The sequence below is a fragment of the Micropterus salmoides genome, unplaced genomic scaffold (genome assembly GCF_014851395.1).
Source record: "Micropterus salmoides isolate LMB-PRFRI ecotype aquatic unplaced genomic scaffold, ASM1485139v1 Ms_hic_scaffold_10, whole genome shotgun sequence".
NCBI lineage: Eukaryota > Metazoa > Chordata > Actinopteri > Centrarchiformes > Centrarchidae > Micropterus > Micropterus salmoides.
Window position 1 is genome coordinate 24,339,260 of NW_024040041.1, and position 25,845 is coordinate 24,365,104.

At 39.7% G+C, this 25,845-nt stretch overlaps 2 protein-coding genes across 2 annotated transcripts; one reads left to right on the forward strand and one right to left on the reverse strand.

The window, feature by feature from the left end:
- Positions 1-6,082: 6,082 nt before the first annotated feature.
- wnt9b (wingless-type MMTV integration site family, member 9B) lies at positions 6,083-12,384 on the reverse strand. Its single transcript, XM_038704133.1, has 4 exons — positions 12,228-12,384; positions 11,445-11,698; positions 9,452-9,717; positions 6,083-8,118 (listed from the first exon to the last, which is right to left on the reverse strand). The coding sequence occupies exons 1-4, from the start codon at positions 12,311-12,313 to the stop codon at positions 7,657-7,659; spliced, it is 1,068 nt and encodes a 355-aa protein (XP_038560061.1). The 5' UTR covers positions 12,314-12,384; the 3' UTR covers positions 6,083-7,656.
- Positions 12,385-14,425: 2,041 nt separating this feature from the next.
- On the forward strand, positions 14,426-20,663 carry arf2a (ADP-ribosylation factor 2a). Its single transcript, XM_038704189.1, has 5 exons — positions 14,426-14,552; positions 17,677-17,831; positions 17,972-18,082; positions 18,198-18,322; positions 18,666-20,663. The coding sequence occupies exons 2-5, from the start codon at positions 17,687-17,689 to the stop codon at positions 18,825-18,827; spliced, it is 543 nt and encodes a 180-aa protein (XP_038560117.1). The 5' UTR covers positions 14,426-14,552; positions 17,677-17,686; the 3' UTR covers positions 18,828-20,663.
- The last annotated feature ends 5,182 nt before the right edge of the window (positions 20,664-25,845 follow it).

A 25,845-nucleotide genomic window follows, 5' to 3' on the forward strand; every position in this document is an offset into this window, starting at 1 on the left:
GGTCCAGAGGTGGGGCCAGAGGAGTGGCCAGGCGTGGCACAGCCGCCCACCACAACCCCCAACCCCACCCTCTTAGCTTGTTAGTTTTAGAACCTCTGTATGAAGTAAATGTTAACCTTTTTAAGTTGTAAAGTCAGTCAAATAGCCACAAAGAGATGCAAATCAGCCCCAAAGACAGTCACAATGAGTACAAAGAGATGCAAAGCGATAGAAACCTTCTAAGTGACACAAAATCACTACAAAGAGATACAAAATGACCACAAAGAGACACAAAATGACTACAAAGAGATGCAAAGTGACTACAAAGAGATGCAAAGTGACTGCAAAGAGGTTCAAAGCTACAAAGAGACACAAAATGACTACAAAGATATGCAAACCTACAAAGAGACACAAAATCACTACAAAGACATGCAAAATTACCACAAAGAGATGCAAACCAACTATAAAGAAATGCAATGGGCCTGGGAAAAGATGCACAACAGCCACACAGAGACACAAAATTACTACAATGCAAAATCGCAGCAAAGCCATTCAAAATGACTACAAAGAGATACAAAACAACCACACAGAGATGGAAAATCAGCCCAAAGACACTCACAATGACTGCAATGAGATGCAAAACAACTATAAAGAGATGCAAAAGTTCCTTCAAAAAGATGCAGAACTGCCACATAAAGACGCAAAATGACTACAAAGAAAAACAAAACAACCACAAAGAGACACAAAATCACTACAAAGAGATGCAAAATGGCCAAAAAAAACACTTACTATTATTATAGCAAAGAACCAAGGCTTTGAATTTGTCTTAACACATTTTTAATAATTCCTCAAATGCGCCCCTTCATGAATCTATCCCCCAGTGTGCTTGTTCTTCCCTGCTTTATTTTGTCTGACCTCAAAGAACATAGAGTTATCATACAGCTGTCTGACACTCAATCACACACAGCCCTGTGGCCATACCACCTGTGACACCCAGACCTCTGAGGATGAGAGATGCTGTCCACCCCTGTGGTTGGATGACAGCTCAGCCAGAATGGGAACACAAACAGCAACATGGCACGCAGCACTACACTGGGCTTCCCCTGCCTGACAGCTTCCTACCCACAGTCATGCACCCGCTCCCAACTACACTCATGATCAAGTCCAATGTGTCAGTTAGCCAGAGTGTGCGGTTTACAGAACTCAAAAGATATTTTGACGGCACATTATTGTGTATCTGAATCATTTAATGACAGTGATGATTTAATAAGTAAGAGCACTCATGAAAATAAATCCAACCTATTGTATGGCTGTAGATATTACAAATGATCACAGATGTCATACCAGACTTGTTTTTTATAGATGTTGCTGGTTGACAGAACACATAGCTCTGCCCTTTATCTGTGTTTACACATTGTTGATCTGGGAAAGTTTTGTTTCGATTGTAATGGAGGTCAGTGTGTGGGTGTGTGTATGTGCAGCTGAGAGAACGGCAGAGGAGTACCATATATTGAGCATGGGGAGTCAGTTATGAAGGTGCATGAGGCCTTATCATGTCCTTTCACAGTGGCTGCAATGTAAACCCTTCAGTTAGCGCTGCAGGTGTGGAGCTGCATGGGAACAGCCTCCCCCAGGAGCTTCCCAGTGAGGGGGCTCACAGAGGTGCAGTCAAGGGTGCAGGCATCTTTACTGTGTGAAATCAATTCACAAACATTACTTGTGTAGTATGCTGCCCTATCTCTTGTACTATGCTTTGTCTTGCTGCCAGCAGTTAGTCACATCCTTAGCGATCAAGCCCTCTTTTTACCATTTTCAATTTTTTAGTCTTTGAAAACACGTATTGAATATGTTAATTTTACACCCTATTGTTTAAGAAAGCAAACTTGCAAGCAAGGGTTGTCAATGTGACCACTAAACTAAAATGATGGCCACAGCGAGCAACAGTCGCTTTAGGAACATAGTAGAGTCACAACTAACAATTAGTTTCATTATAGATCAATCTGTTTATTTGTTTTTTGATTAATGACTTCATCATTTGGTCCATTAAAATATCAGAAAATAATAAATAAGACTAAGAGTCTGCAGCCATGCTAGTGTGTTTTTGAGGCTGTATTTAGGCACAACAATGCTTCAAGCTAAATGCTAAGCTCAGCATGCTAGCATGCTCACAACAATAAAGCTAACATGCTCGTGTTTAGCAGGTGTAATGATCACCATGTTCACCATCATAGTTTAGGATGTTAGCATGTTAGGATGTTAGCAAACACAACGTACAGCATTTTGACCTGATGATGGCACTAGAGGAAAATTCACCAAAGTAAGTTCATCCTGTGGGAACTCTGAATGTCTGTGACACCACAATGGTGGAACGAGCTACCACACGCCATCAGAGCAGGGGTGTCCCTCTTCAAGAAGCTCTTGAACACTCATCTCTTCTGAAAACACTTCCTCTTATAACACCTCTAACTCCTAACCTCTAACATGCACTTCCTGTGTTCTTCTTCTTCTATCCCCTTACAATTATCTTGTATTAATTGCACTTTTTTTGTTAACTCTTACTTCCTTCCCTAGGTATTTACCCCATTGATGTGATATGAACTATGAGCTCTTACTAGTCCTTAGTGCTGCTCTTACTAGTATGTATTGTCAGTTGTAGATCTGTATTTGATGCTCTGTTGATGCTTGTATGTTGTTCCTCATATGTAAGTTTGGATTAAAGCGTCTGCCAAATGAATAAATGTAAATGTAAATGTATTCATAGCAATGCATCAAATAGTGTCAAGTACTGATATTTTAGTCAGGACCAAATAAATGGTGGGCTGACCAACTGATCAACAATGCCGTCCCTAAAGCCATGCGGCTGGCCAATAATATTTTGTTGAATATCAGTGAAGACTAAGAAAACCAGTAAATATTAATATTTTGTGCAAAACTGGAAGCAAAGAATTATGGGCATTTTGCTTAAAATAAAGACAGAAGCTGTTTTTCGCTGTTATTGATTATCAAGATAGATGCTGATGAATTCTCTCCTCATTGCTTAATCAACTAGTCCTTTCAGCTCTGGAACAGAGGGTGAGGAGGAAGGTGCTGCGTGCCACACAGGAAGCTGTGTTCTCCAGGTTTTCGAGGCTTGGCTCTGGTAGACGCTACAAGATGCCTCTGGAAGCAGAGAATCTGTGTCAACAGTATTTTGTTGCAATAGTTTACTCAAATCTCTCTTTTTTGTCTGCTACCATTTTGTGTATTAGAATTTATAACTATTCATACTGTAATAAAGTTCTTTTTCTATGACTAATCTACTCTAATGTTTTTTTTCTGTCCTCAGGTAAAAATCCATCATTTCAACCCTGCCGCCTGCTCAATTGACCATCACACATGTATAAACCTTCTCTACACCCATGTGTCTCGTCACCTATTGTGAGGAACTCAGCCACCATCCCAGTCCACCCCAGCCTCTGAGTTAGGCCCCCCCATAGAGGTATGCACTTAGCCTTGTCATAGCTCTAGGCAGTGCATGTTCTTGTTGTGGGTTGAGCAATTGCATTAGTCATTTCACATTCCAAATACCTACCCCATGCCGTATTTACAACTCTATGTCTCTCTCTCTCTCTCTTTCCCTCTTTTTCTGCACAAAATCCATTTCTCCCTCAGTCTCTTCATCATTTAATTTTCTCTCTGCACCATGTCAGGGCATGGGGATTAGGCCCAGCACTGATGCTATCTAAGTACCTTCTCTTTAGAGGCGGAAGTCTTGTAGGGGTTAGATGTTTGACCTGGGGCTCAGAGGTTCCGATTACAGGACGGGACTGTGCTTTGTGTCCTTGAGCAAAGTATATACCAAGCTTTCTATGCTTCATTTAACATCTACTGTTCTTACACAAATGAGTGATGTATAAACCTGTAAGCTATGTAAGATGCTTTGGAAAATATATTTTGGCTAAGCCACATAAAACTAATATATATCTCAAAAAATCCCCTGCGTGTTAATTCATCTTCAGCCCGGCGTCATAACCTTTACCTGAACCAGGCCCAAGCAGACACAAGAGATAGTGTTACCACCAGCATCACCCTTCATTTCTATGTCATTCAGTGTCTCAGACTAACAGACAGAAGCTTCAGCAGCTCAAGCATACAGCAGGCCGACTGTAGCCCACACCCGTACAGGAAAACCTGACTATAAACACACACTTGCACACACATATCATTCCCACTGAAATGACCGCAGGTGTGCACACACACATATGCAAAAACCTTTGTGCCCTCACCTGTCTCCTGTCAGGACTGTCTCAAACACACACAGGAGCTTGCATATTGCACCCCTGCTTCGTCCAACCCCCCACCCTGCTCAAAGCAGCCACCCTCAGGGCTTGTGCGTGCGAATCCGGCTGTGGACTCAGCAGCCCCCATCGCTGCACCCCCTCCACTCAGGGTAGTGAGGGAAATGAAGGCTTTAGGAGTTCATTATAAAACAACAACAGCAGCAGCAGGGGATAGGCCTCCTGGGGCCAAAAACTATTCCTTCTCATCCCTCCATCCTCATCTTTTTCCTTTATGTCCCTCAGTATCTCAACCCTGGTCCAGCCTGCTCTCTGCGACACACTCCTCTGTTTTGTTCATTATCCCACAGCTCTGCTGAGAAGAACATTGCTTCTTTTTTTTTTTAAATACCAAATAAAGCTAAATATTGATCCGCAATAGTTCACATAATGAGTCAGTAGTCTCAACATATATATATATATATATGTGTGTTTGACCTCAGACATCAGAAAGACGGCTGACACGTTTATGTATGGGAAATTAATATTGAAGCAATTGATATGAGCAAAGGTTTATATTAGTAATATGATTATGTTATTTGATAAACAAAAACATATAGTTGCTGTCCAGTAAAAAACATGCCAACTTTTCATGAGGACAATTTGACTTTAGAAGTGGGAGAATTTTCTCAACCCATAAAGGAGCACAATATGTTTATCTAAAAATAATTATGATCACCTACTTTGGACATACATGGTTTTCATTCTGGAAAGATAAGAATTTTAATACTGAAGAAAATGCCTTTTTTGCACTGATCACTACATTTTAGGAATCTAAAAAAGTTTCCACGCATTTGTCTGTACATAATTGACAATGTTTGATTTTGAGTAGATTTAGGACGAAAAATTTCAAGAAGCATGTTTTTTCTGCAGGTGCACAATGATTCTCTCTTTACGTAAGGAAAACGTTTTATTCATACTTATTTACTTCCTGTCATTTGGCCCATCTCCTATTTTATCACATTTTTTCATTGCAAGATTTTCCTAAAAGTTACACAAGTGGCTGTTTCTTGTGCACTAAACATGCAGTATAGCCTCATCACTCATCACACTGAGAGATAATTTGCTCCAACACTACCATGTTCTGTACATCCACTGTGCAGGTTTTTAAGGCCATTAAAATTGTTAGAAAAACTTTTCTGAGATTGATTGAAAGATTGAAATTGTCTTATAATTCACTGCAATACTTGGGGTCTCTAGTTGATGTTCTAATAAGGAATAATAATGTGTAATCAAAGTAATTAGAGAGCAACATCAAAAGCACCAGAACACACACTACAAATAACTCACACAATAGCCCTCTGTACACTGTTGGTTCAATGATGCCTTGCAAATGAGTGGAAAGTTATGATTCACGGATAATAGCACATAAACTGCTCTCATTCTGGGGCAGCCGAGTGTTACTTTTTAATGGTGAATTGGGGGTCAAATGCTCTGTAAGACGGCATTCTTCTGAGTCATCATCTTTGTCATCATCATCATTATGATTGTCATCATGTTTGGTGTACTCGCTAGAGGCACAACACCTGTAAGCGTGTCCTCCACCCACCCACCCCTCGCCTTTCGCTGGGCGGTTGAGGATGATGCATCGAGACCACAGTCCTTTCAGATGAAAAGGAGGGCAGGGCAGTAACAGCAGGAAGTGGTTTTGCTCAATAGACGCAGGGCGCAGCGTTTCAGGCAGGTGTATTGCACTCGCTTCCCTGTTGCATGTGGAGTGTGTGTGTGACAGCACAGTTGAGGGCAGCCGCCTGCGGCAACTGAACAAAACACAACAAACACAGCTCTTACAAATTTATGTCCATTTATTAATCTTATTTATTTTAAATAAGAATGTAATGCAACAATATTTGTTTGAAAACAGTAACCTTTGGAGATATGTAGCATCAAATTCAAAAGAACTGTATGATCTTTAATACAAAAGTAAAGGATAGGATATAACTCTAGATAGCTCATAAATCTTACTGATTTTTGCCAAAAGATGAAGTGAGGTAGAGAATTACGATTCCACGTTGTCATACGCCTGGAGCCCTGACATGAGTTATATTCACATAATATGTGCAGTTCAGAATCACTCAAACAAAACATAAACTGGCCAATAAAATAAGCCTTTTGGTTCCTAAGTGTACTTTTGACCTGCACACATGGACACATAAGAGTTGTCTTGTATGTAAGGATAAGGGAGTAAACATGATGAAACGTGAATTTCTTTGATTAGCAATTTGGGAAAATAAGGAGCATGATTAAGCCCACTTCAAAGGCGTTTAGAACAAAGATGGGGCTAAATTCGACTTTGAAGACCAAATGGTTTAGTCAGGCAATTTTAAACTTGAAAGTATAGCCAATAGCTTAGAGTGTGCTTCTATAAATAGAGGGAATACAAGAGGAGGGCTGGTATGTTCAGAAATTAAGTGTTTTTCATTCTTTGTTTTTCAAAGACAATGTTTGGTGTTTCCCTTGCTATTACCTCTGGTATTTCCCTTTGTTCTGTTGAGCCCACATTAGGCTGTGTAGAGATTTCCATAGACATTTCCATAAAAGCAACTGAAACCCAGTGCGTTTCTTTACACAATAGCCCTGTTAATGCATGTAGTTACAATGTATATCAGTGGCATCAACCTTCCCTCAAAGCTTCCAGTGATTCTAGTTTAAAATATATTTAGGCCTAAACAGTTTTTCTACCTTATATGATTAATTATACACTTTGTATCATATGTAGCAAGAGCAACGTAAGTGCTTTTTAATCAGAAATGAACTACTCCACAGCAGAAAACAGAACACAGCAGACAGAAAAACAGACAGTTGGATTACTTTTAAGGCCATTTTAGCCTCAGTGGCAACACTCAGTTGCAAGAAGGATTAAAGTATAAAGCAGCAGTACAACAGGCACAATGACTTATACAATAAATAGTCAAGTGGAAGGGGCCAATGCAATTACAATACAACAAAGTCACTGTCAGAGCTCCCCTGCAGATGGGGTTTGACATCGTACTGCTGATGACATCCAGTCCAGACCAGTATCTGTTTTAAGAGCTCATTTCCCTCCGTCCCAGAAGAGTGGCATTTCAGTGCATCCAGCGAGAGAAAAGCAGAGTAGTTTGAAAACATCCTCACCTACAGTATGCTGCTGCATATCAAATCGGTGATGGTTAGCAAATAATCAGCAATATTATAATGTTACAAATCTATGTTCCTCCCCAAATAACATGCGGGTCAGAATGGTGCTCTGCAAAGACATGCTCTCGCTGTGAGATCCCTCCCTTTGTCTATAGGAGCTTATAGTTCAGCCATGTCAGTATGTCAGGTCAATAATGAACTCTTTGTCTCTCACATTTTCTTTTTTTGCATACTGCATCATTTGCTATGCGTTTTTGCAGGTGTAGACCTCCTCCTCTCTCACACATGTCTGACATTCCACGTGGCAGCACCAGCGTACCTGGCAGTGGCAGGACAGGCTGGTGAGGCGCATGGCTGTGTTGTAACCACGTCCGCAGCACAGACTCTGACAACTGGTGTCTTTGGCACATGATCGGCCGCCTGTGCCCGGGGAGTAGCGAGAGGGCCTGCAGAAGCTGTGGGAGTCTTCCAGGTAGACCAGGTCAGTAGTGCGGAGGCTCTGGCCGTGGCGACGGGGGCCCGCAAGCTCTGTCTCCCCGGTGGCTGCGTTGGTGACACTCAGCACTCGCACTGCGGTGTCATATCGATACTTCAGCAGCCGTCCAGTGTCATGGAAAGGAGACAGCTGCTTCCAGCAAGTCCGTATGGCGCAAGAGCCGGAGACACCGTGACACTTGCAGGTAGTTTTCAGCCCGCTCTTCACTGCCTGAGATAGGAGGGGGGGAAAGCAAGGGAGGGGAAAAGGGAGAGATGTCAGTTCCTTCAGTTTGATTCATTACCTGGCCTCTTATCTGGGAGGTCTATCTCGACAGAGTGAGACAGTTTCCTGGAGGGTGGGTAGGGGGTTAGGGATGGTGGTCTACAGATAGTGAGCCTTTAGCCCACCTCAGTCAAAAATTTGACATAATGGATTGAGGGGGACTGCTCAGCATGTCGTATTTCAGTCACCTCACATTTCTCACTTGGACAGCTCTTGCCATTTTTTTTCTGAATGTGTTCAAACTAGCTCTGTCTGCTTCTCTCCTGTCTCTCTTCCCTAAAGCCTGAGGCATAGGTGACAAACAGTGCAGACAGTGGAATCTCTCCACCCTTTTTTGTACATGCCTGCTCATGGAAAACATTGATAAGAATTTCTGTGCAAGAAGTGCCAAAACTATATGGAGCAGCGGCTTGTGATGGTGCCCCTGATGTAGGTTAATAGTTCACTGAGCTTGATGGTCAGCGAAGACAGCGCGATCACTCAGGGCTGCTGTCTTGTGGGGGCCACAGACAGGTCATGCAGAGGGAGCCAGAGGGTACTTCTGGGTTGAAAAGTTCTGCTCAGTTCCTCCCTTTGCAGGTATGAACCCTTCAGGGGCTTCAGAGCACCATTACTGAGAGATGGGGGTGGGAGGCGCCAACCTCTTTTGTTAACCCGGCTCATGCTCTCTTCTCGGCCACACTGACAGTTGCCCTCAGTTCTTCCTCTGGCTCTAGGTGTGAGCTACAGGAGTGGTTATGAACATTAGGTGGATTTATGAAGAGCACAGTGATTCAGTAAGTGGGAAAAAATGCTCGCTCGTATATTAAAAAGAGGCCACGGTTATAATCGTTGTCTCTGACATGAGATCTTTAATTTTCTGTAGGCCCGCACAGCAAGCTTTATCATGCCTGAGAACACCTGGCTCCAACGATCCCACAGCCATCTTGTCTCCCTGCTACACCGCCTCACCCTCTGCCTCTGTATTATTCACCAAGGCCAGCGACGGAAGCAAATAAGGGGGCGTTTGTCTGGCTGGCACTGTGCAAAATATGCAGGTAGGGATCACAATTCTGTATCCTCTGATGGCACTGGAGTGTGTCAAAGGTATAATTGTCATGTTAAAGTGCAGCCCAACTAATTGAGCTAAGTGTGACTCAGGTATAAATGATGCTTTTGATGCCTTTAGGCTTGGGAGGCCATTTCACCATAAAGGGATGTGGGGGCTATTTCACAGAGGCACATTTGATTTGTAATATTTCTACTCCATTCATTTGGGTTTTTGTTTTTTCCCACTCACCCGAATTCCAACGTTGATGTTGTGGGAGTCGACTTGAGCCCTCAGGTCCTTGCTGACCCTCTTTTGGCCGAGGAACTTCTTGAGAAACTTGGTGCTATATTTCAAGTTGTCACCGCAGACCCCCCACTGCCACGCTTCTCGATGCTGGATGCCGGGGGAGTCGTCACATGTGCACCTCTCCATTCGGCCTGAGCTGCATGCTTTGGCGAGTGCATGGGTCAGCGCCGCAGAGGACACTGCCAGCAGGAAGGCAGTCTCCTTGAATGCTGGGATAGATGCAAAAGACATGAGAGGTGGAATCACTTTGTGTAAAAATTTAAATGTACATCAGAGCCAAATTTACACAGCTTTGAATGCAAGACCGATTTGTGGTATTAAAAAAGTGAGTGCAAACTGTTTATAGTTTAAGGGATTAATTCATAGTTTGCGATCATGAAAACATCTTTTGTGCCACTGAGTAAGCCTATAAGCCAGAATGTTTACACAGAGCTCAGTACGTTGTCATGGTTTACGACAACCTCAGCATTATTTTGCAAGTTTTCTTGTGTCAAAAATCCTCTTCTGACCTGTTCTTTTGGTTACACACTGTTATTTGCTTCACCCAGAGCCATCACCAGGGTATATTTTGATCCAATTAATTATTATTTTGACTAGGAAGGATTTTCCCAGATGAAAGTGAGTAATCATGCCACCCTTTTCCTCTGGGAATGGGCGCTTTCCTGAGATAAAAATAACAACGGGCTTGAACACTCTCCACCGCACCACATTTCTTGGCTTTCCACTCCCTCATTACCTCCATGCTGACCTGTTCATGTTCTCCCACACACTGATATCCATATGCATAAAGCCTGGAATCCTTAAGCATTTTTACTGCACAGCAGACCAGCAGTGAACTTGAGCTATATGTAATATGGTGATTTAGTATTGGCATATCTTTTTTTCCAAGTGCATCTAATCAATTGTTGTATCAGTTCCTAGAAATAGGATTCAACCAGAAAACTTTTGGAAAGCTTTTTCAGGGATTTTTATACAAATGAAGGGGCATGATATGTCAAGAAATCTTAAGTAACACAAAATAGTTTAGAAGTGTCACCTGGTGTTTTGGTGTCAAATGCTTTGGGATTATAGTTGCTAGACGTGCGCGAGAAAGACTGTAAATGTGACTTTAAATTACATACAGCACAGTTGCTTTATCACAAATTTAGCAATCTCTCCAGATAAATAGTAGTAGTAGTTGCTCATTTCTATGTTGTAAAATCAAGGAAATTGTAGATGAATTTGGTTCTTACTTTAAAGGTTGTGTGATCATAAGGCAGCAACAACTAATGGAAAAAAGATTTATAGTTTAAAAACTGTTTTGTTTGCATTTTATTCTTAAAGAGTCAGACATAATAAATTAATTGATGTTAATGTAATACTATTCTGTGATAACTAACATTATTTTATATAAGAATGTTTATTTGAGAAATTGGAAAGGTAACTGTGATCAGACTGTGTATGAGTCACACCTTTAATAAAAACTTTCAAGGTAAATATTTTATTAAAGTTGGACATATTTGGTTGCTGTGTCCATTCTTGGCCCCAGTTGGAGCTAGAGATTAACAATTTGTTTCTCCTACTTTTTCCTCACTTCTTCTGCTGTAGTGCTGTCACATATATCTGCTTCTCAGATAATTACTTGATTTTAAGAGATACTGATGTAGCCATCAGCTTCAGGGCCATGCAGACAGATATGGCTCAGAGACCTCCTGCTTAGAGACACTTTAGATGCTTACACTTACTCACAGATGCTTACCTGTAAAGCATACTGCAAGTCCTGCAGCTATGCACCTGTCTCACTTGAGGTTAAAAAGAATAAAGGCAAATAAAGATCAATGAGACTGAGTAACTGGGTTGTCCAAGGTTAGAACTCAGCACTAGCTGCTTTGCGCCCAAAACAGGTAAACTAAAACTGTAAAACGCGGTGAAGTTATAGGCTGAATTAATGGCTTACCTCTTTTCAGAAGACTTCCCCGGCCGTCCAAACTGCAGTTCCAGCGCTCATTTCTGAACTGATACCGACACTCCAGGAGGCTGAGGCGCACAGACTCCCGTAGCGTCTCGGCCAAACCAGGCTCCCTGCGACACAGTCTCTTCTGCCGCCTGGTCAGAGTCATCTGCTCGCACTGCTTCAGGTGGGCCTTGCCTGTCGGGGGTTCATTGGAAAACGGACCCGGTAAAAACACCAAGGGTTCCCGACCTGTCAGCCTTGGAGTGGAAAGAGAAAACATATTCAGGTGAGTTGCATTTGTAAGTAATCCGTACACAAAGGCAATGCAATGTTCTTTCTTTGAAATAAACTATAAGTCTACCGCCATTATTATTAGACTTAATAAAAATATGTTGCAATGATGAATTTGTGTGCTGTAGTTATTTTGTTTTACGCTGTTTACTCAGTCTTAGCACCTGAAAGTGTTAATTTCTCTGTAATTTAATTTAATCGAAAACATTGAGTATTATTTTAATTTGATTGATGTCAATACTGTAAACATCAGAAATCCATATACAGGAAAATCAAATCAATTCAACAAATCCAGGAAAAGCGGAAATTAAAATTAAACTAACCAAATAACAACGAACAACGCAATAACAATTTACCGCATTAGTTTGTGCACAATTACATGTGCGAAATTTGGCTACGGTTTGTGAAGGTTGTTGTTATGATCTCTTCTAGGGATTAAAATAACAAAGGTCTCAATTAATGTGATGGGCAGAAGTAAAAAGGAAATCGGCTGACCCAAAATAAGCTGCAGTGTGCGAGAGAAGGATGCAGAGTGCAATGATTCGCAATAAGCAGGCGGTCCGTGGGAGCCTGGAGCGCATGGTGCCGGGTTGGCGCTGCTCTTCATCTCGCTGATTCTTCAACGGAGAAAGTCTGTGCCGTCGGGTCGGCGCACCTCTTTAAGGGGCCCCACATGCACACAGACTTTCAATCCAGTATGCCAGGCCCAGTGGTCCGCTGGGAGGCAGGGCCCTTGGGAGTGGGGGTGTTAAATGTCTTGCTGCGTCCTCATTGGATTCTCTCAATATTGTTACTGTAGGCTCCCTCCCACTGTAACGCCACCCAGGTGGTCGGAGCTGCAAAATGACTGGGTTTACCTGCTGTGATGTAGAAATCTCGAATACACCTGGGTACCTATCACTAGGATGTTCAGGTCTCCAGCCATCGTGGGAACGCACCGGAATCAAAACTTAAATCGAGTACATTTTTATGGGCAGGGCATTAAAAAAATTATTTTCTTTGATGTCGGTCTGTCTCAATTCCTTACATATCCACTAACTATTTCCTATAAGACTTTATTTTTGCATAAATTTCCGAGTTGTGTGAATAGTGTAAGAAGTCTTACAAATTATATTCAGAATCTTTAAAAGCAGCATGGTGGTTTCATGATCAGAGTTTGAAGTTCTACCAAACCCCAAGTTTAACCCACAAGGGCAGCATACATTCACTCTGAAGTGTCCTTAGCCAACAGCTTGGATCTGTGGCCATGAAGAAGAGAGATTTTGGTTATTACATTATAATAATTGTGATTAGGCAGCATAAATCCATCAATCTTGGAAATTAAAGCACAGCATTCAAGAGAACTCTATGGATGAAGAACACGAAGTCTGAGATTAAAGGACAAAACTAAAAAGTATATAATTAAAGGCTCTAAAGCCTGTTCTTCCAATCAAACTGCATCACCATGTTCTTTCAAAATTCATTGGTCCTTAAAAGAAAAACCAACCATGGATAGAGCCCCATCTGGTGGATTCAGTATAAAAATTAAATCTGGGATCATGAATGGATTTATGGCTTTAAAGTTTGTAAAGGCTGACCAAAGTCAGACCAAAGCCCAGGTGATGTAAAATTAAGAATACACCATATAGTTGTCACTGGGGTGCAAACAAATTATTTTCATTATTGATTTATGTGCAGATTATTTTCTTGACTAATGATTTGGTTAATAAAATATCAGAAAATTCACATCAAAATTTCCTAAAGTCTTCTGATATCTTGTCTGAATAATTTAGTAATTTACGTAAGTAAACTTAATCCTGATTTTCCTGTGACTTTCCGTCCACCAAAATCCAGATAAGAAAAGATGCTATAGAGTTCAGTGTAAATATTTTGTATATACTCGATAGTATAGATAGATCAGTATTTTGTAGTACTTTTGTAATCACCTACTAGGCCTACATATTAAATAATTGGGGACCACCTTTTGTCGTTTGACAATAGAGAAATAGAGCCAACCTAAGTGTGACACTTCATTACACATATAAAACATATGTTGGCTTTGGCTGTGCACACAAATGAAGGGGGAAGCTTGGTACATTATTCTTAATACAGTAGCCTATGTAAAAAAAATCAAGGTTTGTGTGTGAGTGCAAGTATGTAATCTGATGATCAGACAGGACATAAAAGTTGCTCTAGGCTTCTTCTCTAATATCAGTGTTTTATTGTCAGATGGATCTTATGTTGGATCAGTTTTTCCACCCACTGACAAATGACTTATGTAGGAACAGGCCCACATTTCTTTGTTGTGTGATGTTAGGCATTAAAAACCACCTAATAAAATATGTCTCACTCTCTCTCCCTCCCTCTCCTCTCCTCCTGCAGGTGTTTTATGACCGATGTATCGAAAACACTGGTCTGACCTGGAATAAGCACCTTTGAACTTTAATCAAATGTTCTCGACTAGATGTTTTTCTTTTAGCTACTTTTTGTTGTTACTTGTATACGTTGTAACTTCTTAATGGGATACATTTGTTGATGTTAGTTTTTGAAAATATTTTGCTGAGAAGTTCGGGAGATCAGTGTTATTTACATTATTGACGAACTATGTTGATTGAAAATTATAGTTTCTCTGTACTATCCGAAGTTTATAATTCCTATCCACACTCCATACCATTTGGCGGCGCTAATGTAGCGTTTCGACGTTTGTCACCGCCATAAATTACCAAGAAGAAGAAGATGAAAGGAAAGATGATGACGACGGCGAAGAAGACGACGACGCCGGAAAACGCCATTTTGTTGTTGAACCGGACCAGAAGGAAGGCTCGAGAAGCAATAGAAAAGGTACAAATATTATTAGGAAACATTTAACATTAGTATGTTATAGATATGATGTTCATTAAAATAAGGAGGGAGACCGAGAATGTGTTAACGTATTCAGTGTTACAGCTTGCTGGAAGTTGTGGAAGCTCGGAGCCGGACTCTTGAAGTTCGCTAGCGGTTTCCTTAGCAGTTTAACTTTAGCGCGACTGTGTTTGCTCAGGAAGTTTTTAGTAATTTTATCTCTAAATATAAACTCCGCCTACCTTTTAAACAGCGATTTTATCAGTAATTGTCATGATTTTACGCACAGGGTTATTAATTCATTATTAATTAATGTTACTGTTCATCTATTATTCCTATACGTTGGCTAGGCCAGCTAGCTAACATGAACGAGCTTGCTCTTGGGTTAACTCCTCTTCCTGCTTTATAGTTTACGTTTGCTCATCAATAATCTGAGATTAAGTACTTTATCGAGGGTAATTTAACGTTACCTTGTGATATCAGTTCAACTTAATTCAGAGTACAAGTGTCAACAAATGGATATTATATACGTTGACGTTAGCATTTTATTTTAAGGGCGTTGGAGTCAACAGCGGCAGAGAAATAAAAATTTTTTATTTGACTATGTACGTTACATATCAGCGTCCCAGACGTCTATCCGAAGGTATTGGGTAACTAAAGTGAGATATGTGCTGTACTTGACGGTATCTGCTCTAAGCTAATAGTCCACAAGGTTACCTAACCTTTACATGGAGCAGTGTGTTTTCACAAAATTATCTCGTTAGATTTAAATAATCTGTTAGACACTACCAGACTTTTAATACTATTTTTTTTTTTTTAGTGTAACACATTGTTTCTTGTTGCGTTAACAAAAACCTGTCAGTCCTGTTTACTCAAAGGAGCTATTTACCAGTACATTTTTCTGAGAGGCTGGATACTACCCTGATGCTAGATGAATGATTCAAGATATGGATATTGAAAATTATTCTAATACTAAGCAAGAAGTATTGATTAATTTCAACCATCTATCTGGCTTGTTTTACTAAACTGATTAATCAATGATGTAAAAAAAAATAAAATCTGAAAATATTAAGAAAATACCCATTCATCACTTTGTGTGTGTGTGTGTGTGTGTGTATGTGTATGTATATATGTGTGTGTGTGTATATATAATTTATTTATTTTTTGCACCTTCTAAACTGATACCAAGTCTGTTCTGGTTCATTTTATCGATTGGTCTGCCATGAATTTTCACTATAAATCGATAATGAAAATAATCGTTAGTTGCAGCCCTACAGTGGACACTGGACAGTGTGATGTAATGTCAGTTTTTCTGATACAGCCACAGTGGAGTGTAATTTCAAGAGAATGTCTGCCTATCCAAAACAATTGTAAACAGCAAGTCTTGGTGTCAGCCCGTCAGGTGTCGGCTTTTTTTTTTCTAGACTGGGCATTTGCAGGGTCAACCAACAATCATACAGGCTCACTGCCTTCACTGACAATAGATGCAGTTGTCCAGAATCCAATCTGCCCGACAGCACATTGTTTTTGTAGTTACTCACTTGCTGTTTCTGAACTGGAACGATGTGCTCTCTTTTACTTCCTAGGCTTATTTCTGTTACTCTTCACCTTCACATTTAAAAGCCAATTTATACCTATGCTTTGTTATGGCTGTAGCGCTGCAATTACACCGGCAAAACGCTAGTTGGCGGTGGGGTTTCTATTTTCCACTGTGTTGAGTTACAACTTCGTTGTCGGCTACTACAAACAATGTCAACTGATAGGCCAAACATTTGATGGTTCCTTACTACTATAGGTTTTGGACTGTTGGTGTGACAAAACATGACATTTGATTACATCGCTTGCTGTGGGCTATAGGAATCTATTTTTCACTTGTTTTATGATGGTCTATAGACCTAACGGTTAAAAGATTAGTTGAGAAAATAATTGGCAGATTAACTGATAATGAAGATAAACATGAGTTGCAATCAAATTCTCCAGTGTGGTGAATAGCATTCATTTCTCAGTTTAACGTATTTGTACAATAAATACTTGATGTTTCTGACATGTAGGCATTTTAAATTTTGTGATAGCCATTTGTCAATTCTGGGGTTTTATAGACAAAATCTGTTTTTCTACATTCAAACATGGCAAGCAAAGCCTGTCTGGTCTCACTTGGTCATAAACTAGCTTAACCTGACTGTTCAGTGTACGTGAAACACCTTTCAGACAGATACAGTGGGTGCAGGTTTTACTCAAGTATGGTTCATTTTGTCTACATCTTGTTGCAGCAGTGCATTGTGCTGCAGGAGGCTGTTCAGACTTTATTTTGTGGGGCTTCTGTCAGAACCAGTAGACCTCACACTGTCACTGCAGCTAACTACAGCTAAGATGCTCATCAACTCATAATGTGTCATTTAGAAACAACTTAAATTTTTTAATTGGTTAATCCATCTATTTTCTGCCACATATCCAAGTCTAGTTTGCATTCCTTTAAGTAAATATCTCATTAGAAATGATTGTTCTATCCTACTAAAGAAATTGATATGTAAATAGATAATTCTAAGCTATATTGTCCCTGCTGCAGAAACCTGTTCAATAGAAGTAAACAAAGATCTGATTTGTTTTGTTTTTAATTAAAATAGGAAATATTTTACACCTTTCTTGGTTTTGAATGGCTTTATGGTAGAGATGTCCCGAGCTTGTCCTAAAGATCGGAGCTGGGTCCAGACTAGCATATTTCAAAGGACTGGTCTTCTCTCCAGCTGTTCACTTCCTGTCAATTTCAGGAGTTGCATACCCAATTAAACTTTGGTTTATATTAAGAATTTAAGCTTATAAAGTTAATATTTCTGAATGAGTACTTCCAGTATTTGGATCAAGTAGCTTGTAAAGAATGAGATGTGTCAGCTTTAGGAGGCTGCAGCTGTTGTTTGTTAGATATATTTAATCAGCATTTATGTAAATATTAGTATCAGGTTCGACTGTATAATATATTGTATAATAGCAAAGGTTCGGGATCAAAAACTTAATTGAGACACCTCCACTTTATAGGCCGGGACAGGTCCGGCAACAACATCAGTGTATAAATGTGGAACGTGAACACACAAGACCTGACGACTCAATATTGTTTTTCCTTCTGCAGGTGAGCCAAGATGGGGAATTTTGCTAGCCTGTTTGGTAAACTGTTTGGCAAGAAAGAAATGAGGATTCTGATGGTGGGACTGGATGCTGCTGGAAAGACCACTATCCTGTACAAGCTCAAACTGGGAGAAATTGTTACCACAATCCCTACCATCGGTGAGTCCTGCGTCTTCATGAGAAATTCACAGCTTAACACCTACAGTGACTGATATCTTGCCATTGCTAAGACGACCATGCTGTGCGATAACTCAGACATTTCTCTTGTTAATCTCTCTTTTTTTTCTATTCATCTGCAGGTTTTAATGTTGAGACAGTAGAATACAAGAACATCAGTTTTACAGTGTGGGATGTCGGTGGTCAGGACAAGATCAGGCCACTCTGGAGGCATTACTTCCAAAACACACAAGGTGAGCATTGTTTCTCAAAGTCTGTTGTACATGCATTAGCCAAAGGTCAGTACAATCCTCTATTACATCTGGAGACATGGAGATTCCTTCATACAAACCTCTTTTCCATTTTCAGGCCTCATCTTTGTAGTGGACAGTAATGACAGGGAGCGAGTTGGTGAGGCAAAGGACGAGCTGATGCGAATGCTGGCTGAGGATGAGCTGAGGGATGCTGTGCTGCTTGTGTTTGCCAACAAACAGGTAATTTTTGTTTTTTCCAACAGTGATACATATTCACTCAAAATTATAATATTAAACTTTCATTCATACTATATCAATAATTTCAGCATTTAAATGTAGGACCATTTATTTTTCTGGTGCTACTAGAAATACTTAAGTGTCAGATTTAGTAGCTACAGCTGTTCTATATGTCAGATACTATTCAATCAGCATTGAAGTCAATATTAGTATTGTCTGATAATTATATTCAAAAACCAATTGGTGATTGCAACTGGCCTAAAAAAATAATCTGTGCAAACCTGAACAGTGAATGTCAGTTACTTGTTCTTCTTCTCGTTAATAAAGTGTTGTTTTCTACTCTCAGGACCTGCCCAATGCCATGAATGCAGCTGAGATCACAGACAAGCTGGGTTTGCACTCGCTGCGCCAGCGTAGCTGGTATATCCAAGCCACGTGTGCCACTAGTGGAGATGGTCTCTATGAGGGTCTCGACTGGCTTTCAAACCAGCTAAAGAACGCAAAATGATCCATCACCCCATCTGCTGTCTGTCATCTCTGTCTGCAGTGTGATGGGAGACTGCACTGGTCCTGGTCTCACTCTCTCCTCTCCTTTCCTCTTTCATCTGAAGTGTTGGACCTTTGGCCAGTGCTCCCCTACATCTGTGTACTGTATGTGTGTGTGTTTGGATGAATATTTTTGGATGAATGAATGTGTGTGAGCTGAGTGGGAGCAGCCCTGCTGTGCCTTGATCAGTTAACTCTCAAGCACCTCATCCAACTGCACTGGTCTCCACAAAGTGACACATGATGCTGAGCCCAGCGTGTTATCTGTCCAGGATATTTGTTACAAATGAACAATAATTCAGTCTTAACTTCTGCTGGTAACATTAAGGCTTTTGTGATGACTGTTTATTCACCCTTAAAAGCCAGGTACACAACACAGTATACCACAGTGTAACCGTCATATTTGAGACAATAAAATACTTGACATCCCAAATGAATTCACATTCTTTTGAAAGTGAGTTTTGATTACTGCAGTGAACACTGAATAGGTTCAGTCAGCATGTGTTCCTGGAGATCAGTTTTCCCATTTGTTAAATAATTCAGTTTTTAAATTCAATTTAGTCCCACCTCTGAACGTTATCCCTCATGGCCATTACACATGGTATTTATTTTCTAATGTGTGTATCCTCGGGTGCTGTGAGGGTTTCAGCTACATCCAGTCAACTGGAATGGTGAGGCCTTTCTAGAGTTGCTCCCACTCTGGCTTTTTATTTACTGGTCGTCTTGTCTTGTATGTAGTTCTTTGGGTTAGGGTCTGTTTTCTATTGTATTGTGTGTATTTTTTTTTTTTACTTTACTGTTAATGCATGCATGACCTGGTTTACTTTAGCATGAGCTGACATGCCAGGTGTGCAGTCTTTTGAGTGAAATGCTCTTGGGACCAATTGGTTGGATTCAGAAAGGGCTCATTGTGTTTGGTTCAGTTTTGGATTTGCCTGCGGAGCGTGAGGTCGTCCCCTCGTGTTCTCCAGAGGACACAACACTCTTGAACAAATTGCCAGCGCGATGATAAGCGGTACAGTTGAATTGGAAGTGTTTTTCTCTGGCTTACTGTATGACTAAGCACTGTAAATGCTTCCTCAGTGCTTTAGGCTTTATGGTGTTTTTCCTGCATGTAGCCAGGGCGCTTCCCCTGGAGTATACCTCATCAGCTTGCACAACAATGGTCTATGTTAACACAGCAGTTTATCCATCAGCCCTTGCAACTAATCCATAGACAGTAACCCTTTCCATTGCGCTACACCAGCAGACAGTGAAAATGTGCAAATACAAATGGCACCTGCTAACCCAATAACAAAATAGTTTCCCACACATCCATTGATCCCAAAGGCTCCTACAAATAATATGAAACCAATCTTGAACTGTGCACATCCCTTACTGAGTGAAGATGATTACGGTCATATCACACTGACATCTAAAGTAAATTTCATTTGTTTTTCTAGAACTGGACATTTAGGTGTTTTCTTGGAAAGTTTGAGTAACTGATCGACTATTCTTTTGGGCTTTCTTTGTCCATACATTAAGGTATTTCCTAAGCATCTATAAAGGTCATAGGATAAGTGACTTAATCTGGTATACAGCGAGAAATACAAATGTATATAAAATCTCTAAGAAAGTATTTTAACTTGACATCATCCACCACCTACCCTTGTTCAGATGTGAAGCTTTAATTTTCAAGATCGTTTCTGTACAAATGACAAGGTATGTGCATATGTATTTCTTAATTACCTTTTACGCTTTTTTAAACTCATCTTGTAACATCTGATAAATGCACTATAATAAAGAGATCTCTATTGTACATCTCCTTTACGGGCCTTTTCATTGGATTAACTTTGGGGGAAAATGAATTTCTAGGTATATGAGAAATAAATGCCTTACAATTATGAATGTAATCAATTTTATTTCTTCATAAAATATATATAATTATTTTTTTTTTTGTGTGTAAGCCTGCTCTGCTTGGACAAATCAAATATTGTGTGTAGGTCAGTATGAGATGCCATCAGCCACTTGACTAAACAATGCTTTATATCCAAGTCAATCAGGAGAAGCAGACACATAAAAACTTGTTGGAAATGCAAAATGCAAAATTGAAAACAACTGAAAACATTCACGTCCGCCTCTGCTATGACCATGTTAAGATGGTAGACTGGTCTCCACACCAGAAGCAAATCAATAATTACAAATCCTGATGTTAGTCTTGTTAATCACACTAATGATGCGTTGAACATTATGCATAACAATTATACTTATATCAACACAAGTCAGGAATGTAACTGACTTTTATAAAGTCTATGTGGGTCACACCTTTATAAAAACACTGGTAAAAAACTTTCCAAATAAAACAGTCAAAGGAGACAGCGGTGTCTTTAATATTCTGTCCACCACCAAGTATGTGAAAGGAGATATAAATTAAACTCATTGTTCCAGAATGTTGTTTTATATTGTTTAATACCAGTGTATTTGTAATACAGATACATTGACCTTATTTCTATATCAGTTTCCTCTTTAATACCTCTGACCTTATTTCTATATGAATATTTGATACCTCTGCACAATAATAATTATCAGCAGCTATAATGATCTGTTTTACACTGAAGAATGTAGAGTTGTAGACTTTTTGTGACCAATGGAAAACAATAAACAGGATCATTTGACCATCATTTCTTAACTCAAGCTACTTTCCCAAACAAGGATTTAACTTTCGAAAATGAATAAATAAATAATTTATATAAATACATTTTTAAGAAATGTCGTAACCAATTAGAATGAGAAATATGCATATTTTTGAACTGACAAATGTATGTAGTGTTGCATTCCTACTGCGACCACTGGAGGGCACTGAAATCTCATGATTATAAATACACTCGAGTAAAGTGGACAAGAGCCGCTTACGCTACAAAACTTAAAGCAGTCAAAACAGACAAGGTAGGCTACTCACCGGAAGTGTTACTATACTATCATGTCTGCCCAGACGCAGGAACGTAAGCATCGCAGGGAGGGGTGACAGTCGTTAATTAGGATTATTGGTTGCATTTGAAGCAATATGTTTTACTTTCAATCAAAGTTAGGATGTTAACAAATCTGACAATGCAAAAGCAATTTATTGATATTCCCAAAGTTACGGCCTTGACTGGTCTTGAAATGAAATCCCGAGTCCTCAATATCCGAGCCTGAGACAAGACCGAGTACAAATGCGGTCGAGACGTAGATGAGACCAAGACCATCAAAAAGTGGTCTTAAGACCGGTCTCAAGTACTACAACACTATTAGCAGGTACAGACCTGATGATCTCCACACCAGAAAACTGTTATTAAAACATTATATTATTACTAATACTAGATTTTACTTTTGTTGTTTGTGATAGTGACACTAATACCAAATTTCACTTTGGCAAGGTGTCTGACTTTCAAATCTCCTAATAAGTAGGCATTTATGGCCTCAAAGTGCACTGTCTATAAGAGAGATCTCCTGCTCTGGACTGCAGCAAATGTGCAAAAGACCATGTAGACAGGAATATTTTGGGCCGAGAGTTAGACAACAAGATTGAGATGCAATTGATCCCTCCAGCTACAGCTCACCACCAAACACCAAACACATATCCTGACGCTAATGGGAGTCATTTTGAGACATGCCTCTCTCTGGCTCTGGTCTAAGATATAGCTTGTGGGATGATGTATTGGGTTAATGAAGACTGATAGTCTAAAGAAACAGAGATGGACAGATGGTGACACAGTGAAGATGAGGGTCTTTTCCTGACAAGAGCCTGCAGACCACTGCTCACCCTCCTTTTCCACTCCATCTTGATTTCAGGTGGCTAATTCTCCATAGAGTTGTTACCTTGGAAACAGCACCTTATGTATTTAGAGAGCGATAGAGCAGACTTGGAGAAGGGAGAGCAGGAGACAAGACATGGACTGTGATACAGGTTTTCTTTTTTTCAGCGGCTACCGGTTGCCCTTTATGTTGGAATTACAAGATGCTTGCTGACCTAATCTTGATTTTTATTTGAAAGATCCTGCTTTGTAACTGAGGTTGAGCTGAGGTTATTATCATCTTCTTACAGCGTTGTGGATCTGAATCACTATCACTGCTTCAACACCACCTACTCTGAAGTAGATCCCATCTTTCCGACCATAATGTACCTCAGTCTCAAATAAAGCTGAAATTAAATAATTCAAACCTTGGATACGTAGAATTGCACACACTGCGTGACACTTGACCTTTGGCGAGTGCTCTCTGTGGATCCTTTAAATCTTACCTTGATGTGTCACATCACACTTTAATTTCCCAGCACATTAACCCTTCGTTTACCCCACAATGATGTCAACTTGTCAGCATCCCTCTTTGTACTAACGTTGTTACTACATCTACATGACCTCCTTTGGTGGCAAGTACTTAACTGTACTGAAGGACAGTTTTAAGGTTGAGTATTTCCATTTTAAGCTGCTTTAGACTGCTACTCTACATTTCAGAGCGGAACTTTTTTTCACTCTACTAGTTTATTTGGCAGATTAATCAGATACTGATTAAGATTGAGATATTACATTAAGAAAATTAGACGAGCTTATAAAACTCAATTTGTTGTTGATTATTAAACCAGTGGTTCCCCAATCTTTTTGACTTTGTGACAAAAAGCAGTGTCTTGTTGGGGCCCCTTGTCATGTCTTAGATGTCTGTGAATTGTTGCACCAAAGAGAAATTTAAAGCAAAGATTAGAGAAAAGTCCCTAAAAATGAATTTAAATTTGCATAGAGAACATTGTTATTTCTTTCCAACAACATTAATTGTCTCACGATCCCTCCGATTTTTATCGTCACCCTTATCTTGGGGGCCAATGGATTAAATTACCTAACTGTATTTTGGAATGTACTGGATACTGCTTGTGATTATTAATTAATTAGCAATCTAATTATATATTATGTCATTTATAATAATATATCAGCCATTTTGTTTTATCAGAACTTGTACTTTCAGCACAATCTGCTGATAATACTTGTGTACTTTTACTCTTGTAAGATTTTTAATGGACCTTTGCGGAGTACTTACATTGTATTGTTCCTTTCAAAGGATCTAGGTACTACTGATGACTCCCATCCCAGGAGAGTGGAGGCACTGCATCATTGTTTGTCACTGATCAGCTGTATCAATGATAAACCTTAAAAGATCAATGATAGGATATTATAATGAAGTGTAAACGATAGGAGGGAGTAGGTGAAGAAGCAATCACATATACATCATCCAGCATCTCACATCTGTTTTATCTTTGCCTGATGTGAATGTTGAGCACCAATAAACAACAAAAGGTGTAAAAAGATTGTTGTAGATCTATGCATGTGTGACTGTGCATTTTATGTGTGTTAATATAAATATGTTTATTGGGGTGGCTCTTCTATCCACTGCAACATTTTCTATGTGCTCAACGCATGTATGTGTAACATTAATGGTCAGTTGCATTTCTTGGCATGCAGAAGTCACAGAAGGTGCTCAGCAGTGTGCTTGTGGCTGGGTTGGTATTTTAAATACTGCCCATCCACCCACACATGCTGAAGGAAACAGAGTTCACCAGTGACTGCACCTTTCTCTATAAAGACAAGTCACCTCTAGCCTTTCACATCGCCATGGAAACACAAGATTTGTCCAATTGATTGGCAGTGGACTAACGCTGAGGCCAAGAACTCTTTGATTTCACAACATCTGTAGTCTTGTAGTTGAAGAAAGATGCATGCTGTGTGGACCACCCTAGATCATTTAAACCTCTGCCAAATAAATTCAGTCACCATTGTATTGTGGTAGTTAGGACTCTCAAAACATAGTACATTTTAATTAATTTTTTAATTTACCCACATTACCCCCACCTTTACCTTTACCCCCAACAGCTGCAACATTAAAGTGCATATTAATGCATCCATAACTATAATCTAATAATATTTTAATATACTAGGCTATATATGATTCAGAAATCTGCCATTCTGTAGGCTATAATGAGTACTTTGGTACTTTGAGTATATTTTGATGCTAATGTACTTTTACTTAAGTAAAATGTTCAATGCAGGACTTCTCCTTGTAACAGAGTATTTTTCTTCACAGGTGTTGCTATTTTTACTTAAATACAAAAAAATGAGTGGCTTACTGTCCCACTGGCCATCGCTGTGTGTGTGTGTGTGTGTGTGTGTGTGTGTGTGTGTGTGTATGGCTGAATGAGAGGTGTTATAAAACGCTTTGACCTACTCAGGTGAAAAATATAAATGCAGTCCATTCACCATTTTATTTCCAATTTAACAAAACACGCACAAAAACACAGCAGTACTAATATATTACAACATACACTAGCATACCAATTATGCCATTAGCTGAAATCTATACATGAGGATAGAAATATGTCATGTGCGCTAATTGCAGTGTGCAGGTTGGATTATTAATTTGACAAAAGTAGGAAATAGTCACACCTGAGCCTATATTCAGTACTATAGTACTCGCTGTAACATATATCCAACATACCCTTTGAGATGAGCCGGTCTAGTTAAGGCGGGACGCTCCATCCTCTGTTTACAACTTTGTTCCCAGCTCAGTTCGGTTATTCTTCATGCCAGTTGACTCAAACACACTTCAAGCCAAATGGCAGAGTACTCATGGCCTAAGGTAAGTATTTGTTTTTGCTAACACTAACTTTAACAACGGGCTTGTGCTTGGCTACATTAGCTAGCTATGAGGCTAACGTTAGTTGCTAGCTGGCAGATACTAATATCTAATATCTCTGCTCCTATGCTGTAATGTAAGTTTCTTTATACTTTCATTTATATCAATTGTGAATTAATTTCTTGTAGTTGCTGTTTTTCAGTGGTTGTTTGGCACATAAAGTAAGAATAACAATACCGCAGGTTAAAAATACTCAGTAGAAGCTCTGCATTCAAGATCTTATTCAAGCAAAAGTATATAAGTAACAAAGTGTAACTTACTTAAAATGTCAAAAGTCAAGGTGT